The sequence below is a fragment of the Hevea brasiliensis genome, chromosome 8 (genome assembly GCF_030052815.1).
Source record: "Hevea brasiliensis isolate MT/VB/25A 57/8 chromosome 8, ASM3005281v1, whole genome shotgun sequence".
Lineage (NCBI taxonomy): Eukaryota > Viridiplantae > Streptophyta > Magnoliopsida > Malpighiales > Euphorbiaceae > Hevea > Hevea brasiliensis.
The window spans coordinates 100,575,914-100,597,424 of NC_079500.1; the positions used below are offsets into that span (position 1 = coordinate 100,575,914).

A 21,511-nucleotide genomic window follows, 5' to 3' on the forward strand; every position below is an offset into this window, starting at 1 on the left:
ATTTATTAGTTTTAAGAATTTAAATTAACACGATTTCTAACAAGGTCCATACTGCTACTAACACATGCGGAGTTCTAGATTTCAAATTTAGAAAAGTAATAAAACAATTAAATAATCGACGTTAAACCTGCAAGGAAGAAAGCGGGTTTGTCTCAGAAAAGAACCTCCTGTAGCATGGAAAAATAGATGAACAAGAATGAACGTTCGACTCAGAGAGTAAAATACTAATTTTAACGATAATTTCTATAGCTATCTAAAACTAATGCATCCTAAGGAATGGAATGTAACATCATCATAAATTTTATACAAATCATATCATAACAGTAAAAAGAAAATTTGGAGCACTCACTGTAGGAGGGGGGCGTGAGGCGAAATATCATCCACTAGAATTATATAAAATACATTAGGTAATGCCCAGGAAAGATGGTGGTGTCACAATGATCTCACTTAAGTACCACCTCCTTAAACAACATTTCCTATACATGCACTTCATACAATCCTAATAGAATCAAACCACTGGTAAGTACTCTTTTTTCATAACACTATCATGGTATTAAAGATTTATGCCACGAAGGCATAGATAGATAGGACGGGTAATAATCGGAACATATTCAGTGTTCCACAACCGTCATTACCATAGCCCAATATCTAGGTTCGGGATAGTGGGTATGTAAGGGGAAGGTATTAAGCACCCCTTACGCCTGATCTAACCTCGTTAATTCGAGTGTCAGTCCTCTACTAATGTTTCTAAAAGTCTTGTTTATTATTCTTTTATTAAACTTCATCCTCAAAAATGCAATTTTAATCCTACATACGCAAGTAATTCACAAAATGGTTATTGTTTACAAATAATTTTCATGCACAAGTAATTCCTATCTATAGGGTTGCTAATTATTTAAATGATATTTACTAGATGACTAAAATTAATTTATTATTGATAATTTAATTTACAAACAAATTCAATTTCAAATAACCCTATGTTTCTATTAGCCTAATTAATTAATTTTTCACGAAATTATCCTAAGGATAATTAAACTAAATTAATTATGCACATGTGTAATTTATTCTAATATCACATAAGGCCCAAATAATTACAACTTAATAAAGATTTCTAACGTGCAAATTTATTTTACAATTACCAAGTATTAAATTAAATTTATTTTACATGCCAAGGTTAGTTTAATTTACAAACAAGATTAATTTTTATTTACAAAGCATTTATTTAAATTAATTACATGCAAAAATCAGTTAAATTAAAAACAAAGTTAATTTCAATTTACCAAAGAAAAATCTTATTATTACTACAATTTCATGCCAATGGTTATTCTAGGAATTTAGGATTACTTACTTGTTAGTAATTGTAGTTGCCATTGGGGCAAGCTACCCTTAAAAAATGGTCTTTTCTTCTGGTATGGCAATGATATACCGACTTACTCCCGTTTAGCTCTATATAAGCTCCACGCAAATGCCCTCTTTGGTACTTACCTTAGGGCTACTTACCAATTTTGTTTGTAATAAAAAATAAAAAAAACTAAAGAAAATAAAATAAATAAAGAAAATAAGAAAATATTAATAACAATTTTATTTGGATTCTAACTCTATTCTCCTAAAGGGTTAAGATTCCTAATTAGTTACAACTATCCAAGGGTCCACATCTTCTAACATATTCCCAACACTTCATGACACTTCTTGAATTAAAAAACCACAGAAAAATAGATCAAATATCAATTGGAACCCACGAAAATATAAAAACATGCATAAACATACAATTTCTAAATTCTGGCAGATTGACAGTAGCAAGAAATTTGATTTTTGAAAAATAGTTAGATAAGCCTAAAAATCATGAAAAAATTACAGAAAAAAGCCAAAACATCATACAACATCATAAAATTCATAGATTAAACAAAACCCTAGCCAAATAATCTACAAAAATCGTAAATTTTCCTGATGACAGAATCGCGCTGCTTTTTTTTGTAAAATTCATAACTCATCAACCATAACAGATATGAATGCGAAACTAATTAGAAAAGATTCACAAGATTCCAAACTTAATTTTAGATACCAGATTTACATAAAAATATTAAGAAACAAGAAAGATATGGGCTTCATAAATCGGGTATCCTGCAGATCGAATTTTACAGGAACCCTAACTTTAAACAGCCATAACTTACAAAATATTAAAGTTTTTTTAATGATTCTTGAGCCTAAAATTAATAGAATTTCGTGTAAAATATGAATATAATTTTTACAAATTTTTTACAGATTCAGAAAATAACAAAAAATAATAAAAATACGAGAGACAAAAAACTGAACATGTGCAGAGTTGTGTATCCCCTCAAATTAAACATGATTACACGATCTATATAAATATATAAAATAAATTAAAAACAAGGAACATAAAATTAAACATTACATGGCATAGATTTTGAAAAGAAAATAAAAGAAGTAACCTTTAAGAAATATCGCTACGAAGAAAGAAAAACTAAAATGCAGAAGTTTTCAATTTACGCTATCCACTTGTTTGTAAAGGAGTTTTTTTTTTTTTTTTTTCAATTGTAAAAAAAAAATAATTTTAAAATTTATTTTATTATTTTATAACTAAAATATCTTAAATTAAAATTAAATTTAAATTTTAAAAAAATTTCAATAAATACTTTTAAAATAATATTTCTTTTCAGTATTATTTCAATAATGATGTTAATAAATTATAAAAAAATATTTTTAATCATATTAAGTTTTCTTGAAATTGGCGTTTAAAATTGTGCTTCAAAAAATGAGCTCTCTTAATTTAATAAAAAACAGATTGTTTATGGTTGAGTTAGGAGATTGCCAATCTAAATAGTAAGATTATTAATTATGTTACATAATACCATTACTTAATTTGTAAAAAAATGATAATTTATATTATATATGAAAATTTTTTATTGAATCACGATTTATCATGAATTTAAAATATAAAATGTGAGATTTATATATTTAATAAATATATATAATATATATTATGTCTTAAATTTATGATAGACTGAATTCAGATAAGAAAGAGAAAGAGAAGGAAGTTTAAGAAATAAGTTAATTTCCCAACTTTGCAAGCCTAATGTAGCGTTATAACAACAAAAATGAATTTTGTTGGCTTAAAAGCAAAAGGATTTTTTTTTTATATAGTTGGGTTTGGATTAGAATTTAAATTTATATCTCAAAACTCAGAAGATAACTTCAGCATTACTGAATTAAAATTTATTAATAAATATTTATTATTTATTTAGAAAAAAAATAAAAAAAAATAAAATAAAGTTATTTTATGATAACATATGTGTATATATTTATTTTTTTAAAACTTTATTTTCTTTCAAACTATTAAAAAAGAAAAGATATGAAAGGATTTTCAGTCCCTTTTTCCTTTTTCTCGTAGTCTCATTTTCTAACTTCCATGGATATGGCACCAAAGGGTCCACAGTCCACAATGACACCTAAGTAAGCTAAAGGTTGTGAACAACTAAATTCTAATCTAATATTTTATTAGAGTCTTCTTCAATTCTGTGAAGTTTGAATTTAATTTTAATCAAAATTAATTAAAGTCGGCCACACAACACACGGCAAGTTTGAAGAAGACTTTCAACGAAAAAACCAAAGTTTGATGGAGACTTCCTTTATTCTACTTTTATTAGCTTTTTTTTAAAAAAAAATAATAAAAGATTTATAAGACAATTTGAAGAAGATAATTTCAAAATTGAAGTGTAGACAAATAAGAAAATTTAAGTGACTATCTTTTGATATAATTAGAGCTTGTAAATATTAAAATTATATTCAGTTCTCCTGCATATTTCTCCATAACAATTTAATGTATTTAAAATTATTATTATTATTATCGTTGTTGTTAGATTGCTGTCCAACAATTAATTAATAAAATGAAAAATCTCACTTTTACGTAAGATCTAGTCAAAATTTAGTTATAGAATTGTTGATCAGCCTATGATTTTGAATTATTTGGAAACCGAAACCCAAACCCGTGATTTCTCCTTTTTGAACTTTAAATTAGTGATGGTTTGATCAGGCTCAACTCACTTTAAATTATATTAATTATTATTATTATTTAAATAAAATAAAATAATAATTTAAATTATATTATTTATTATTATTATTTATAAAAATAAATATAATTTTAATTACTTATTTTATTACACATTTATTATTATTACTACAATCTTTACTACCATCATATTCGTCATCACTGTCAATATTATCACTTTATCATCCTGTTGATGATGCTGCCCCTACTTAGTTGTCATTACTATCATCGAGCGGTTTAATAATTTTAAATTAAAATAATATTTAATAAAATATTATGATATATTAAAATTTTATTATTAATTTAATTATATATATATATATGCACGCGCGTAGCGCAATTCCAAAAACTAAAAGAGGGGTCCATGCGCTACAGCCTGAAAATTGAGTTTATTTTTGTCCTTTTACAATACATCAATTTTTTTTTTTTTTTTTTATAGGATACAGTTTGGGTTGCCAGACTGGACATACCAAATTGCCAATAGTTGCTTCTTTTGACCGTTGATCAAAATCGGACGGCTAGTTCTTCTTCTTCATTTGTCCCATGTCCTTACTCTATTTATGACATGTTAAGGGCACAATTAAGGTTGAAAAATACAAACTGGGGGCTACTAGTCCGTGGAATGGATGCTGCATTTCTTTTCTAAATTATTATTATTATTAACTTTCTGTGCTTTTACTCACATTAATGTTAAAATCACTTTTCATAATTTTAATGGTTTTCATATCATATGAATGTAAATCTAAAATAATTTTTTTAATTCATTATATTAAATATTTGATTTAATCAGCTGATTCAAGATAATTAAACATTTTCACTTTTAAAGTAGAGAGAGAGAGAATTTTAAATTTGAATCCTTCCATCTATCATCCTATATAATTCACATTTCTGATGAAAAATAGAAAGTCTAAATTGGGCTTTCATTGAATAAAAAAGATTTGATGTAATCATGCATATCTTAACAAACATATAGAGTAAGAAAAAATTAAAATTTTTATTTAATTTTCATATTGTGAAATAAGTATTTAACCATTAAATTGCTTATAGATATCAAATGGGCTTTGATTTAACATATTTAATGTTGTGAAATAATAATTAAAACTAGAAAAATGCGTTGATTGATTAAGAAATTAAGTTATATTAATTGAAAGAGTGATCCAAAAATTTCTCCACAGAGAAATAAAATATTTATATGAATTTAATATATTTATCAATTAATTATTAACTTAATGTTATATATTATTTAAAAGATGATCGTAGTATCAAAGAGTTACCACTGTGCTGAAAAGCTTGTTAGTCAACTTATGATCTCAGTTTTAATATCAATCATAGAATTAAGTACTTATAACCATAACAAAAGTTAAAGTTGTTAGTAGAAACACATAATATAGTAGCCCAAACATTATAAACCGAAGGGATCTAAACAGAATGCTATCCCATTAAGTTATTCACCCATAATGATCTTTTTATAATTATTATTTATAGATAAGAAGCCGAGGTTGAGGTCATTGAACCTTTTTGTTGGATCACATAATATTTAGTTGTATGTCCACTTTGTTTTGTAAATATTCTTTAGATTAGACAAATTCTAGTTATGTAAAATATTTAAGACAAAAGTGCCTCTTTTTGGCCTCTAAATTTTTAAATTTTATACTATTGAGTTTCTATACATTTATTTGGTGACATTGAGGTTTTGAATGAATATTTTTAATTCACATTAAATCTCTACATGATTACATGATTATTTTAATTTTATTCAATTTTTTTTTATAACATGTCACGATCCAACCTATGGGCCGGACCAGCACTAGGACTTGAGCCGGTATAAAACTCTCAAGGCCCGTAATAAGCTCTACTGTTCCTAAACCTATGACCATGCCTATAATTTAGGCTCAACATGCATATAAAAATAATTTAAATTAAAATATTATAATTTTATTTCGGACCAACTTAACCCAATAATTATCAGAAACTCAAATTAGGGGAGCCCAACTCAACCCAATTACATCATTTACAAATTGTTTAAGTATCATACAAATCTTCATTTATTAATTTCAAGAATTTAAATTAATACGATTTCTAACAAGGTCCATACTACTACTAACACATGCGGAATTCTAGATTTCAAATTTAGAAAAGTAATAAAACAATTAAATAATCGACGTTAAACCTGCAAGGAATAAAGCAGGTTGCTCTGTAAAAGAACTCCTCCTGTAGCATGAAAAAATAGGTGAACAGGAATGAGTGTTAGACTCAGAGAGTAAAATACTAATTTTAACCATAATTTCTATAGCTATCTAAAGCTAATGCATCATAAGGAATGGAATGTAACATCATCATAAATTTCATACAAAATCACATCATAACAGTAAAAAGGCAATTTGGAGCACTCACTGTAGGAGGGGGGGGGGTGTGAGGCGAAATATCATCCATTAGAATTATATAAAATACACCAGGTAATGCCCAGGAAAGATGGTGGAGTTACAATGGTCTCACTTAAGTACCATCTCCTTAGACAGCATTTCCTAGACATGCACTTCATACAATCCTAATAGAATCAAACCACTGGTAAGTACCGTCTTCCAATAACACTACCACGGTATTAAGGATTTATGCCACGAAGGCATAGATAGACAAGAGTCACCATCCGGATAATAATCGAGACATATTCAGTGTTTCTTTCAAGGGTCATGGATGGCAACTTACTCCTTACAGAGTTTCATAACCGTCATTACCATAACCTAATGTCTAGATTCGGGATAGTGGGTACGTAAGGGGAAGGTGTTAGGCACCCCTTACGCTTGGTCTAACCTCGTTAATTCGAGTGCCAGTCCTCTACTAGTGTTTCTAAAAGTCTTGTTTATTATTCCTTTATTAAACTTCATCATAAAAAATGCAATTGTAATACTACATACGCAAGTAATTCACAAAATGGTTGTTGTTTATAAATAATTTTTATGCACAAGTAATTCCTATCTATAGGGTTGCTAATTATTTAAATGATATTTACCAGATGATTAAAATTAATTTATTATTGAGAATTTAATTTACAAACAAATTCAATTTCAAATAACCATACGTTTTTATTTAACCTAATTAATTAATTTTTTACCAAGTTACCCTAAGGATAATTAAACTAAATTAATTATATACATGTGTAATTTATTCTAATATCACATAAGGCCCAAACAATCACAACCTAATAAAGATTTCTAACATGCAAATTTATTTTACAATTACCAAGTATTAAATTAAATTTATTTTATATGCCAAGGTTAGTTTAATTTACAAACAAGATTAATTTTTATTTACAAAGAATTTATTTAAATTAATGACATGCAAAAGTCGATTAAATTAAAAACAAAGTTAATTTCAATTTACCAAATAAAAATCCTATTATTACTACAATTTCATGCCAATGGTTATTCTAGGAATTTAGGATTACTTACTTGTTAGTAATTGCAGTTGCCATTGGGGCAAGTTACCTTAAAAAAGGGTCTTCTCTTCTGGTATGACAATGATATCCCTGGCTTACTCCCGTTTAGCTCCATATAAGCTCCACACAAATGCCCTCTTTGGTACTTACCTTAGGACTACTTATCAATTTTTGTTTGTAATAAAAAATAAAAAAAATTAAAGAAAATAAAAGAAATAAAGAAAATAAGAAAATATTAATAACAATTTACATTTGATTCTAACTCTATTCTCCTAAAGGGTTAAGATTTCTAATTAGTTACAACTATCTAAGGGTCCGCATCTTCTAACATATTCCCAACACTTCATTCATGACACTTCTTGAATTAAAAAAGCACAAAAAATAGATCAAATATCAAGTGGAACCTAAGAAAATACAAAAACATGCATAAACATACAATTTCCAAATTCTGGCAGATTGACAGTAGCAAGAAATTTGATTTTTGAAAAATAGTTAGACAAGCCTAAAAATCATGAAAAAATTACAGAAGAAAGCCAAAACATCATACAACATCATAAAATTTATAGATTAAACAAAACCCTAGCCAAATAATCTACACAAATTGTAAATTTTCCTGATGATAGAATCGCGCTACTTTTTTTTGTAAAATTCATAACTCACTAACCATAACAGATATGAATGCGAAACTAATTAGAAAAGATTCACAAGATTTCAAACTTAATTTTAGATACCAGATTTACACAAAAATATTAAGAAACAAGGAAGATATGGGCTTCACAAGTCGGGTATCCTGCAAATCAGATTTTACAAGAACCTTAACTTCAAACAGCCATAACTTACAAAATATTAAAGCTTTTTTGGTGATTCTTGAGCCTAAAATTACTAGAATTTTGTGTAGAATATGAATATAATTTTTACAAATTTTTTACAGATTCAGAAAATAACGAAAAATAATAAAAATACAAGAGACAGAAAACTGAACATGTGCAGAGTTGTGTATCCCCTCAAATTAAACATGATTACATGATCTATATGAACATATAAAATAAATTAAAAACAAGGAACATAAAATTAAACATTATATGGCATAGATCTTGAAAAGAAAATAAAAGAACTAACCTTTAAGAAATATTGCTATGAAGAAAGAAGAACTAAAAGAATTTTGGCTATTCCTCTTTAATTTTTTTTCCTTTTTTTTATTTTTTTTTGCCTTCTCCTCCACCCCTCTTTTTTTTTCTTTTTTTCTTTTTTCTCTCCAGTAGGGTATTTATAGAGTTTTGGGAGATATGTGTGATAGGATTTGTAGTCCTATGGTGATAAAGTTTAGATAACTTATACAACTGGTATTGCAGAATTTGGATGAGACTGGGATATGAGTGAGGTGTTTCAACCAATAGGAAGAGAGGAAAATGGGATGGCACCAATAGGAAGTGAGAAAAAAAGTGGGGCCAAAGGGTTTGAAGTACTAGTGTGATAAGGTTCAGATAACTTAAACAATTGGAATTGAGGAATTTGGGTGAGATTGAGATATGCGTGAGGTATTTCAACCAATAGGAAGAGAGGGAAAAGGGGCATCACCAATAGGGAGTGAGGAAGAGAGTGGGGCCAAGTGGGAGAGAGAGTTTGTATGGGAGAGGAAGAGAGAAAAAAATATTTTCTTATTTTAATTTTCAGAAAATAAATTAAACAGGTTCTATTTAAAATTCATAATTAGGCTTTCTTAGGCCCATGGGGCCCAATTAAACTTAATTAGGTCCATTTAAGAACTATCCATATTAAATTTAAATAAAACAAAATTTTATTTAAATTAAATTAATTTCTCAAAAAAAAAATATTACTATTTTTTTTCAAGATAATGCCACGAAATTAATAATTCAGTTCTATACCTTCAATTATATCTTACAGTCATACAATTTTTCATCATTGGGTTTCCCACGACCTTAATGCATATACTAATCACAAAATAAGGGTCTACACTCACACAACCAACATTGTTCAAACAGTACATATATGGGAGCTGATCTCCTATACAGCTCTCTTAATCCAACCTCTGCCAGCGAGTGTCTCTCAAGCCGGACTTTCGCTTAATAAACCAAATGTGGGAGCCATCGAGTGTCTCTCAAGCCATGCCTACCCCGCCTTATCCATAAAGGACCGGGTCCCAGCGAGTGTCTCTCAAGCCGTGTCTACCCATCCTGTCCGTATCCAGAACTACACACACACCAACACACACACACTGCTCCAAATTACCATAAACAACATTTATGGCATTTCTTCAATTAAAAATGTAATATAAAATGTGCCTAGTGTTTATTTACATAGATACATATTTATAAGTGATGCATGGCATACCTGAACATATAAAATATTAAAATTATAATTAAAATTAATATTTTATTCACAGTACATCGAGAACTATTGTGGTTGCTGGATGGAGGAAAATAGCTGACCTCGATCACCTAAATAATTATATTATAAATTTATTAGCATTAAGTCAAAATAAAACTCTAAAGAGATAATAGACAGCCTAATTCATGTCAAAAATTCGGCAGAGTTTCTCCTATATCTGAGACCTACCAAATCTGCAAAAATGGTTCAAATAACACTTCTAAACTAAACCCATATCTCATCATCATTATATGGCCCCTCCTGAGCCCTCTAAACCAGGCAATACTCACAATCTTAAAAATTACGTTTTAGTCCCTATAATTGACATTTTGTAAAAATCTACTCAAACAAAGTTTTAAAAATTATAAAATTTTGCCTCGCGGTTCTTAGCAATATTTTAAGGCTATTGCAAAATGAATCAAAATTTTCTGATCATTCACGAATATTTTATGAATTTTATTCTAACCCAGTACAAGACAAAAATTGAGCAATGTAGAGTTTGGGTTTACCTATGCCAAATCTAACAACTGGAACGCGTCCAAAACGTCTGAAAATGCTAAGATTGACTATAATATCGATCACGTTCTGAGACGAGCCGCAGGGCAGCCGGATCTAGCTAAAAATGCGATCTTGGCACCGGTGAGCTATCTTCGATCCGATCGCACCTAAATTATGCCTAAAAATTATTAATAATTATCATAAAATTATTTTTGATTTTTAAGAATCGAACAAGTTTGAAAATCTCACCAAGCAATCTGGACCGTCCGATTGTCGCATTTTTCAAACGTTGTCCGATCAGAGCGGAACCGGTCCTATCTCAAAGATTTCACCGTCCTGAGTCTATCGGTGGCCTCGGATTTAGGATCCGACGATCAGATCGACGGAAAACTTGCTGGAAAGCCCACTACCCAATTTTCTCTCTCCTCTTTCTCTCTCTTTGAAACTCGCCGGAAACCTCCACGGAACGGAGCAGCGCCGGTTGGGAAGGTCCCAGGAGTCAAGCGCCACCCTCCACTGGCCGGAATGCCATAGAAAACCGTCGAATTGCGCCTGAAAGGACGCGGTTGCTGCACGCATTGAGGCCTCCCTTCGCTGCCGTTCACTGTCCATGAGGGTTGCCGGCGCCGCTGGGGAACTGTTGGAAGCTCGCCGGACCTTTGTCGACTGTCGCCCGCCACTAGGTCGATCGGAGGCGCAGTGAACAGAGGGGGAAAGGGAGAGAGACGAGAGAGAGAGAGAGAGAGAGAGACGGGAGGTGGTGCGGCTGTTTGCAAAAATTTTTTAAAACTCTGCCCTTTTTTTTAACTTTTAATTTTATTGAAATCCCTAAACTTTTCTTGTTTGTTCACATAGGTCCCTAATCTTCCTTTAATACATTTAAATTGATAATAATAATAATAATAATAATTATTATTATTATTATAATGTGTATAAAATTAATAACATTTTTAATTAAACTATATTATGATAATTGATTTAATATTAATGTATAAAACTAACCATTTCAATTAAAATTGAACTATTTAGTAATTATAAATTAGGTGAATACTATTAAATTAATATTTTAATACTATATATAAAATTTTAAAACTTGTATTTTAAAATTCAAGTCATTACGTAACATGTTTAATAAAATAATAAAGCATATATTAAAAATATTTATATATAATAAAAAAAAGTAGAATAGAATTAGATTGGTATTGGATAAGCATTATTTTTGAGATGCCCAAAAGGGAAATTATAATGGACAAGGACTAAATTAAGTGCAATCAAGTTAGTAATACACCTTTGAGCCAAAAAGTAACATACCTAACATTCTGCGTACACTTTTTCTACCTAACCCATTACTCGTCGGTTAATCACTTTATTCCAATGGATTCCGGTGCGTAGGAATTAGGATAGGATTCAACTGTAAACTCAAAACTGTGTCCATTAAATAGGATCAACGTAGCCTATTACCTAAGATTAACTTGATTTAATTGCTGAAAACATATCATTTACTGAATAAATTTATATTTAAGTTCTCATAAAAAACTTAAATAGAAATGATAAGTATTTTGGAAAACAATTCAATCCACCTCGTATTCCATCAATTTTCCTCCGACTCGCTCCAATCTTAATATTATGTGGTGCAGGGATAGAAAAGAAAGTTTCCCCACCTCGAATCTTTATAATTTGCCCCTTATAATAATATATTATTATTTTTTATTAAAAAATAATTTATTAATATTTATTTATATATTTAAATATTATAATTTTTAAAAAAATATAAATATATTATTAAGATATGTTTAAAACTTATATTATCATAAAAATTTAATCTCAAATGTGTTTGATGATTTATTCTTTATCGGTATATGTTGTCAAAACAAGGCATGCTTAAATAAAAAAATGAAAAACCTACAAAATTTAAAGAATTTCCTAGTAAAATATGTGAAAGGCAGAGGAAAGATACAAGAACAGCATGTGTGTATGCACCAAGAAGCCACTGAGCACAGCAAACTTAATAAAAATGACAATAGATTAAACATTTCTATCCTTTAATCATCTAACTAACCGCTCACTAGAAGCCGTACTGTATTAAACTATACAATTATCAACAAACATGATTTGCTATTCTATTGAGCTAAAGGGTTCTTGAAATTTTTTCTCTGCATAAAACAATCTTCCTTCAGAATATCAGAAGATTGTGACTTCAGCTTGGAATTTAAAACTTGCTTTGAATCATGATGATGTTCAAGTTTTCTAAGTTTTTCACTTTCGGTTGTGACGAAAGACATATGAAGCCACAATCATCCACTTTACATATTAGTTTAAGCACTATCTTTGCATTCATATAATAGTTTAAGCACCATCTTTTACATTCTATAACACTATATTGAAAGTAAGCAGTGACAAACTAATCTATAATATTCAACCAACCATTAATTCTGAGCAACATAAATCATGACCATTTACTTTTATCTATATTAAGAACCTACTTAAAGTCCTTAGAATTAGATAATACCCCACAACTCCTAGAAAGAGAATACATATATCAATCAGCAAGTCAGCAAATCTTACCTGTGCATGCATTGTATTCACTATACAGTATACACTGCTTTTATGCATGGGTCCACCATTGTGTGCAATACATGCATGATAAGAGTTGTTCAGTCATATCACTAGCAATTGACCGTAGCATTTCTCAAATACAAATGCAAATGAGAAATTAGTGTCTGCACCACATTTCAATGCAAAATTTGGTCTTTAGAAGTGTCCAACTATGATAAACATTGTAAAGATATGATGAAGGAACAATTGAAGTCCTAACCTGATGGTATGCCAGGTCCATATTGTAGCTTAGCATGCTCCATTATGCGCAGAATCATAGACAGCGTGAAATGTTTGCCATGATAATGACCTGTGTGAGAAACTGACCTATCAATACCTAAAAAACAGGAACAGCAACCTTTTCAAGAATCTGCAAAAAAGGAAAATCAATAGCACCAACACTTAATGGTCCAGATCATCTTGTGACAAAGTAACTACTCCATTATTAAAAGAAATTTAATCCCTCTGTGCATGTATGACTTCCTGTGTGTGAGCGGATGAGTGTAAATGCATATAGGATATGACATGTTTCCCAATAATGTCTAGCAGATAGTTACAGCTACACTCAAGAAATGGAGCATCTCTTACTAAATCAGTCAAGCCAATACTATTTCTCATCATAGTGCATCTCCAGAACTGCAAGCATCAAAGTAGATGAACATTAGATTACAAAATTATAAAAAGACAAATGAAAAACTGCAATCTGCACAAAAAGAGGCTAATCCTTACAGAAATAAAATCAACAAACAGTGAAATTTGAGATGAAAGTTTTTTATTTGATTTGGATGTTAGGATCCTTTTCACATTTGAAATAAAATCCGTATGCAGAGTTTACAAACTGATCTTTCAAATGAACCAGAACCAATTTGATGAGAATGATCAATAAACCAAGAACCAATTTCAAACTAAAATTAAAATAGAACTAATATCATAAATAAAAATAAAATAAAAAAGGAAAAGCATAAAGCAGAACATTTGTGCAAAAAGTCTAAGATAAACAAGTTTCAAGTTCTTTTACTGAAAAGGGGTGACCAAGCCAATGCCTGCCTTATGATCCTTGCATTCAGATTTAAGAACATCTGCAGCAACTCATCAAGACATTGCAAACTTCTTAAATTGAACATTTCAAGGATAAACAGAACACAGCTTATACTTTGATCAACCAAAATATCAAGGTGGACCATCCTTACAAGATCCAAATCACGGCAATTTTGATAGGAAAATACACACACATGCACAAGTGCGTTTTTTTTTTTTTTTTTTTTTTTTTTTTTTTTTTGTAGTAGACAGCAGTCAACTCCGCCTAAGTAGTTTGCGCTTAGCCGGTCCCAAGTCCGGATAAAGGAGGAGGGTTGCGATTGGTGACAACCAACGTAAAAATTTCGTCACACCCTATGATATGGATTCAAATGATATAAACGTTGGGGCGTCCTCTACTAACGACGTGCTACATCGGAGCCTGGATGTAGTGAGAAATATGCAAGGGTGCAGGGCGTTCACCGAAAGCGATGCGCCATACCGGCGCCCGGGTGTGGTGTTAAGTGAGCAAGGGTTCCCACATCATGGACGGGTGTGGGTAAAGAAGTTAGTCCATAGGACAGATAGTAGAATAAATAGTGGAACAGAACACAAGATAGACATAGAAAACAATAGAAGATATTATAGAAAGAGACCAATTAGGAAGGAGCAGGATAGGAGGAGGATCAGGGTTGGTACTTAGAATGTTGGATCACTTACAGGAAAATTAATGGAACTTGTGGATATCTTGGAAATGAGAAGGGTGAATATTGCTTGCATTTAGGAGACTAAATGGGTAGAAGAGAAAAGTAAGGAAGTGGGTAATTCAGGGTACAAACTGTGGTTTACCGGAAAGGAGAGAAATAAGAACGGAGTGGGCATAATCATAGACAGGACATTGAAAGACGCAGTAATAGCTGTGAAAAGAGTAGGAGATAGAATTATACTAGTAAAGCTAGTACTAGAAGGAGAAACAATAAATATAGTTAGTGCTTATGCCCCACAAATAGGACTAGACAGTGAATGTAAACAAAGGTTTTGGGAAGATATGGATGATTTAATGCAAAGCATACCGAATGAAGAGAATGTTTTCATTGGTGGAGATTTGAATGGGCATGTAGGGAGTGATAGACAAGGTTATGAGAATGTTCATGGAGGTTTTGGTTTTGGCAGTCGAAATGAAAAGGGAAAAAGCATCCTAGATTTTGCTATGGCATACGACCTAATATTGGCAAATACCTACTTTATAAAAAGAGAATCACACTTAGTGACTTTCAAAAGTGGGCAACATAAAAGCCAAATCGACTTCCTCTTTACTAGGAAGACAAATAGAGCTCTATGCAAGGATTGCAAGGTCATTCCAGGAGAGGCTTTAACAAGTCAACATCGGTTGGTGGTCTTGGATGTCAAGTTTAGGAACAATTCAAGTAAGGTCAGAAGAAATAGTGTAGCTCGAACAAAGTGGTGGGAGTTCAAAGGAATAAAGCAAGTGAAGTTCAAAAATGAGCTTCTCGAGTCCGAAGTATAGAAGCTGGATATGGAGGCCAATGATATGTGGATACAGATGGCGTCAAAGATTAGAGAAGTAGCTAGAAAAGTACTTGGAGAGTCTAAAGGACATGGACCACCCTCAAAAGAGAGATGGTGGTGGAATGAGGAAGTACAAAAAGCAGTGAAGAGAAAAATGGAATGGTATAAGAAATTACCTAAATGTGATAATAATGAGGCATATGAACAGTACAAGATAGCAAAGAAAGAGGCAAAAAAGGCAGTTAGTCAAGCAAGAGCACAAGCCTTTGAAAAGTTATATGAGAAACTTGAAACTAAAGAAGGGGAGAAAGATATTTATAGATTAGCAAGGATGAGAGAAAGGAAATGTCAAGATCTCAATCAAGTTAGGTGCATTAAGGATAAAGAAGGAAAAATGTTGGTGAAAGATGAGGACATTAAAGAAAGATGGAGAAATTATTTTAATGATCTTTTTAATAATAGTCAAAATGGTAATAGCGTGAATATAGACTATAGAACAATAGAAAAGAATGTGAATTATACTAGAAGGATTAGATCTTTAGAAGTAAAGGAAGCACTTAAGAGAATAAAAGTGGGTAAAGCCTGTGGACCCGATGAAATACCAATTGAAGTGTGGAAGTATTTGGGAGATATGAGAGTGGCATGGTTAACTAAATTATTTAATAAGATTCTAAACTCAAAGAAAATGCCTGATGAATGGAGGAAGAGTATTTTAGTACCTATTTTTAAAAATAAGGGAGACATACAGAGTTGCTCAAACTATAGGGGAATTAAACTCATGAGTCATACTATGAAGTTGTGGGAGAGAGTTGTGGAGCATCGACTACGTCATGATACTTCTATCTCTCTCAATCAATTTGGTTTCATGCCCGGTGGTTCAACTATGGAAGCGATCTTTCTCATTAGAAGCTTGATGGAGAAATATAGAGATGTAAAGAAAGATCTACACATGGTTTTTATTGATTTGGACAAGGCTTATGATAGTGTTCCAAGAGAGGTCTTATGGAATGTGTTAGAACAAAAGAGGGTATCTATTAAGTACATACAAGTATTGAAAGATATGTATGAAGGAGCAACTACTATTGTGCGCACAGTGGGAGGGGATACAAGAGATTTTCCGATCTCAATTGGATTACACCAAGGATCAGCCATAAGCCCTTACCTTTTTACATTAGTTTTAGATGAACTGACGAAACATATACAAGAGAGTATTCCTTGGTGCATGATATTTGTGGATGATATTGTCAATAGAAAGCTAGAACTTTGGAGAAGTACTCTAGAGTCAAAGGGTTTTAAGTTAAGTAGAACGAAGACAGAATACATGCATTGCAAGTTCAGTGAAGGCCAAACTGGTGATAGGGAAGGAGTTAGTTTGAATGGAGTGATACTGCCCCAAAGTAATCACTTTAAATATCTAGGCTCAGTCCTTCAAGTAGATGGGGGATGTGAGGAGGATGTTAGTCATGGGATTAAAGCCGGATGGTTGAAGTGGAGACGTGCCACGGGAGTTTTATGTGATCGTAAGATTCCCAATAAATTGAAAGGAAAATTTTACCGTACAGCTATACGACCAGCTATGTTATCTGGTAGTGAGTGTTGGGCACTGAAAGAGTCGTATGCATCTAAGATAAGAGTTGCAGAGATGAGAATGTTAAGGTGGATGAGTGGCCATACTAGACTAGATAAAGTCCGTAATGAGAATATTAGAGAAAAGGTAGGAGTGGTGCCAATTGAAAATAAGTTGAGAGAAGGGAGATTGAGGTTGTTTGGTCATGTGAAGCGTAGACATAAGGAGGCTCCAGTTAGACAAGTAGAGCACATTAGGTTAGAGGATAGAAAGAAAAAAGGGGTAGACCTAAATTGACATGGAGGAGAGTAGTACAACATGACCTAGAAGTATTACACATTTCTGAGGATTTAACCCAAAATCGTTCAGAGTGGAGAAAGCGAATCCATATAGCCGACCCCAAATTTTTGGGATAAAGGCTTAGTTGAGTTGAGTTGAGTTGAGTTGAGTAGACAGCAGTCAATTCAAGCACTACCTACCCTGTTTCAACGGCACGTGCCTCTCTTGGCATCTTCTCTTTGATAACCAAGCTGCTGCTACTCAAACATACAACAATTTTCAAAATTTACAGAAACCAGGGGGAAAAAAATAAATTTACATACACTAAAAAGGTGAAAAACTACTGTCAAGTTAGGTGCACGTCTCATATTCATCTAAACTATCATATCCACTGCTTTCCAGACCCAACAGATTGCCATCAGAAAATAATGCTTAGATTGACATGTGAAAGCATTGTTGTTCAAAATGATAAAAATCTTTGAAGAAGCAAACTAGTATCTGTAAAAGATGCAGGTAAGTATTTTATTGTAGTCACTCATGAGACATTTAAAATTTACAATGTCATTCCACATCAATTCATACCTATAAAAAAGAATGCTATCTAAACTGTGTACCAGCTAAGCGGCTTCTCTTTCTATCAATGACAGAGATGGCGGAGTCATAGTCTTATCCTTGGCTTCTGTAGAAGACTCTTCTTTTACAGTAGAAATCTGCCTATCTGGATTATAATACACATTTGAAACTCTGCTAGGACTTGGAGAATTTGCTATCAAAGTCTTGGATGAGCTATGGTTGTTGCCAAGTGGAGAACTTGTGCTAGAAACATCTTCATGAGGTGAAGGCTGCAGATGATTATTACTGTCCATGTCTTTCCTGTAAAACTTATCTTCCACAATATCATAAGAATTCCCAGTTCGAACTTCCTGAGCTAGCGAGCACCACCAACAACATAGCCACAGTGTGCAATCAGTAACTGCTGGTTTACCAAAACAGAAGGTATAAGTTGGCGAATTAAATCTCTTTCTTATTTGAATCCTCCAGAAGCCGCCATATAGCAAAACAAATGCACAAAGTATAACACCAGTAAGTACTAAAGCTTCCCTGACAGTCTCGTTATCAATATTAATGGCAGCCAAGTTGAAAATCCAGAAAGAAGCCATACAAAAGAGGAGAAAGGTTGCAATATGAACATACATATTCCCAAATCCAAGCCTCTCCATATTCCACCCAAAGACACAAAAACTACAGAAAAGTGATAAATATGCCAGAGAGATGTCATCCCAAAAATCAAGAATCCCTCCACTCCATTGTGGTCTAGTCTCAACATTTCCTTGTTCATCTGTTTTTGCAAAGGAAAATCTCTTTTCTAATGATTTTATTCTTAACTACACTGGCCTCTTACTCTAACCAGCAGTAATTTGAATCTGTGCTTCCCCATCCATTTCAGAATAATCCCTCCCAAGGGGACTAATGATGGTGTAAACCCCAGCAACTGCAGGTGCAGCTATTGCAAAAGATACACATATTCCAACTCCTATGGCAGGTCGCTCAGATCTCTTGTACCCCAACTTTAGACCACATAGTGCATATTGAACAAAACAATTCACATGGAGTAGAATAACAACAACCATCATGTGTGCCCACTCATGGGGCTTATAGGCCCCATTCTTGCAGCAAATCTTCCTGAGTCTAGAAATGTCCGCCAGTTTCCATCTACAGAGAAGTATAAAGTGGTAAACCCGCTTTGGATGTTGGTAAAGACACATAAGAGTAAATAATGTGTTGAGTATTTGATTATTTACTTAAAACCATGCATTTCTCTGTGACTTCTTCGGTAATACAGCATTTAACATTCCAGTCATGACTAGGAACAGAATTGCACCTTAAACAGCAACACATATGATCCACAAGAAGAGGGCCAGGTTCATTGGATCCTGGATCCATTCTTTACTCATTTTCAACAGAGAAACCCAATCAATCTTCTGACCAAAAGCCCCATTGATGAGTTCAACAAAGCCATGGCCACTTGAAGAAGCCATTGAGCGTGACATCTCGTCTCTATCCTGTGCCAACTCTTGAATTTGGCAGATGCAGAGCCAAATTTAAGAAAATTTATTCTATTAGGAAGGGCAGTCAACCAATCTTGTACTTTGAGGATTTTAATTGCTCAAGAGTCCTCCTAGATGCTAAAAAGTTGAAAGGGATTCGACCCTGGGATTTAGCACCATTAGATTCATCAATTTCCCCTTTTTGATTCGCACTGTCAATAGAATCCATTCTCGCACTCAAAATTAAGCTTTGTCAAGCTCAAGCAGTATTACAGGCATGACATCAGAATTGAGATGGTATGAATGGGGTGAGCACTCCAAATGTATTTTCTCTACGTTTAGTCCAATACTGAAACCAAAAAAACAAAGCAAAATCTTTCATCAAACAAAATTAAAGAAAAAGGCTGTCCCAAATGGACAGAAACAAGGTATCTGTCAAAAATCATAAACCAAGACTAGAACGTGCTATTTAGAAGCTATCAAGAATTCCCAGATAACGAAATAAAGTAATAGAAAAACATTCAGTTGCTTTTTCAACATTAACTAGTAATCAAAACTCAAGTCCATTATCTACCAAACAAAGGGGAAAAAACTGTCCTTTAAAACCCAGAATCTGAACTTAAAGATATAATCTTTTTTATGAAGAGGGCAGTTAAAAAAAAGGAGAGAAACGACCAGTTGCATTACATAAATCATAAAGAAAGTACACAGATGAAATTATACAACAAAGAGGAAAAGAGTAAGAATCTGATTATCTATGATAGAATCAACCAAAGAAAGAATAAGAGAGAATCAGAAACAAAGTGTACAAGAGAAATAAAAGCGTAACAAATACCTCTGGATCGAAAGAGAAACATGAGAGACGCTGAACAAGTGTTGATTTCTAGGGGCTATTTTGCCCCCGAGAAAGATGAGTTAGTTCAGTGTCTCCCAACGAGAGAATCTTGTTTAACATGATTAAAACAAGGGAAAAAAACAGAAAAAAGGGGCCTCTTGGCTCTAGCTAGTTCAGCATGCTGAGATCCTAAAGATGAGGAGGTTTCTCGAAAAGGCAAGTTGGTGAGCTGAGGCGGCTTGGTTTGACCAGGAAAAGACTCTAAACGATGTCGTATTTCAGACTTTTTCCTGTCCAAAACCGAAAGAAACAAGCTGCAATGGGTGTTGCAGCGGCAGAAACTATCCCAAGCATATTCACATAAAATGACAATTTATTTTTTAATTTATAGGTTCAGTTAAAAATAAATAATTAACTATTTAATAAAATTATTTAAAAATTAATTTTAAATAATTTAAGTATTTAATTATAATGTACTTAAAAACTTTAACACTTTAATAATAGTAATGAGTTCAACTCCCTGTGACAATAAAGTACAAAATTATTTCAAAAGTTAAAATTCAAATTGAAATGAGACTGAATTGAAGCCTTATTTAGTTTAAAATGCTGTATTTTTTATGAGTGTGTTTTTTGGAAAGTATATGTATAAAAAATTTATTTTTTAAAAATTATAATATAAATGTGTTTAAAATATAAATTAATTTTTTAAATATAATTTACCTTGTTTTTAAATTATAAAAGATGATAATATTAATAAAATAATTTAAAATATAACAAATTAACGGATAAATTAGTAATCTTAATTAGGAATGCAAATTTACTTACACAAGGGAAGTAGAGTGTTTTACTTCCCAAAAAATTAGTTTAATAATGTAAACCAGACTATTTTTTGAAATTCCCCAACAATTTTACTCTCTTAGTTTACTTGCTCTCAACAAAATAACACCTGAATTGAAATTGAGACATCAAATAATCAAACAAAAAATCACAAGTTCAATTCAGTTTCCATTCTTAAGAAGGATTGGAACTGGAACCCCACACACACACTAACAACTACGACGAGGATTTTCACCAATTTCAGTCTCATTAAGTTTCCCGATCAAACTCGATATCAAATTATCATATTTCAGGTCATACTTGGCTCACCATAATCTGGATTAACGACGAGACGCTGAAACCCTGCGCTAATGGTTGGGTTGAAAAGCACGAGTCTTCTACTTGGATGCAGATTGAAGTCCAACATTTCCAATGA

General features: G+C 31.9%; 2 protein-coding genes and 1 long non-coding RNA gene across 3 annotated transcripts; all 3 read right to left on the minus strand.

Moving 5' to 3' along the window:
* Positions 1 to 12,702: 12,702 nt before the first annotated feature.
* On the minus strand, positions 12,703 to 13,838 carry LOC110656464 (uncharacterized). The gene is made up of 2 exons (XR_002495125.2): positions 13,572 to 13,838; positions 12,703 to 13,320 (listed from the first exon to the last, which is right to left on the minus strand). It is a non-coding gene; the product is annotated as an uncharacterized LOC110656464 (long non-coding RNA).
* Positions 13,839 to 17,873: 4,035 nt separating this feature from the next.
* On the minus strand, positions 17,874 to 18,596 carry LOC110656439 (uncharacterized). The gene has a single exon (XM_058151846.1). It carries the CDS (start codon positions 18,594 to 18,596, stop codon positions 17,994 to 17,996), a length of 603 nt encoding a protein of 200 aa, XP_058007829.1. The 3' UTR covers positions 17,874 to 17,993.
* Positions 17,874 to 19,397, minus strand: LOC110656463 (uncharacterized). Its single transcript, XM_021813288.2, has 2 exons — positions 19,259 to 19,397; positions 17,874 to 19,089 (listed from the first exon to the last, which is right to left on the minus strand). The coding sequence occupies exons 1-2, from the start codon at positions 19,318 to 19,320 to the stop codon at positions 18,780 to 18,782; spliced, it is 372 nt and encodes a 123-aa protein (XP_021668980.2). The 5' UTR covers positions 19,321 to 19,397; the 3' UTR covers positions 17,874 to 18,779.
* Between the last annotated feature and the right edge of the window lie 2,114 nt (positions 19,398 to 21,511).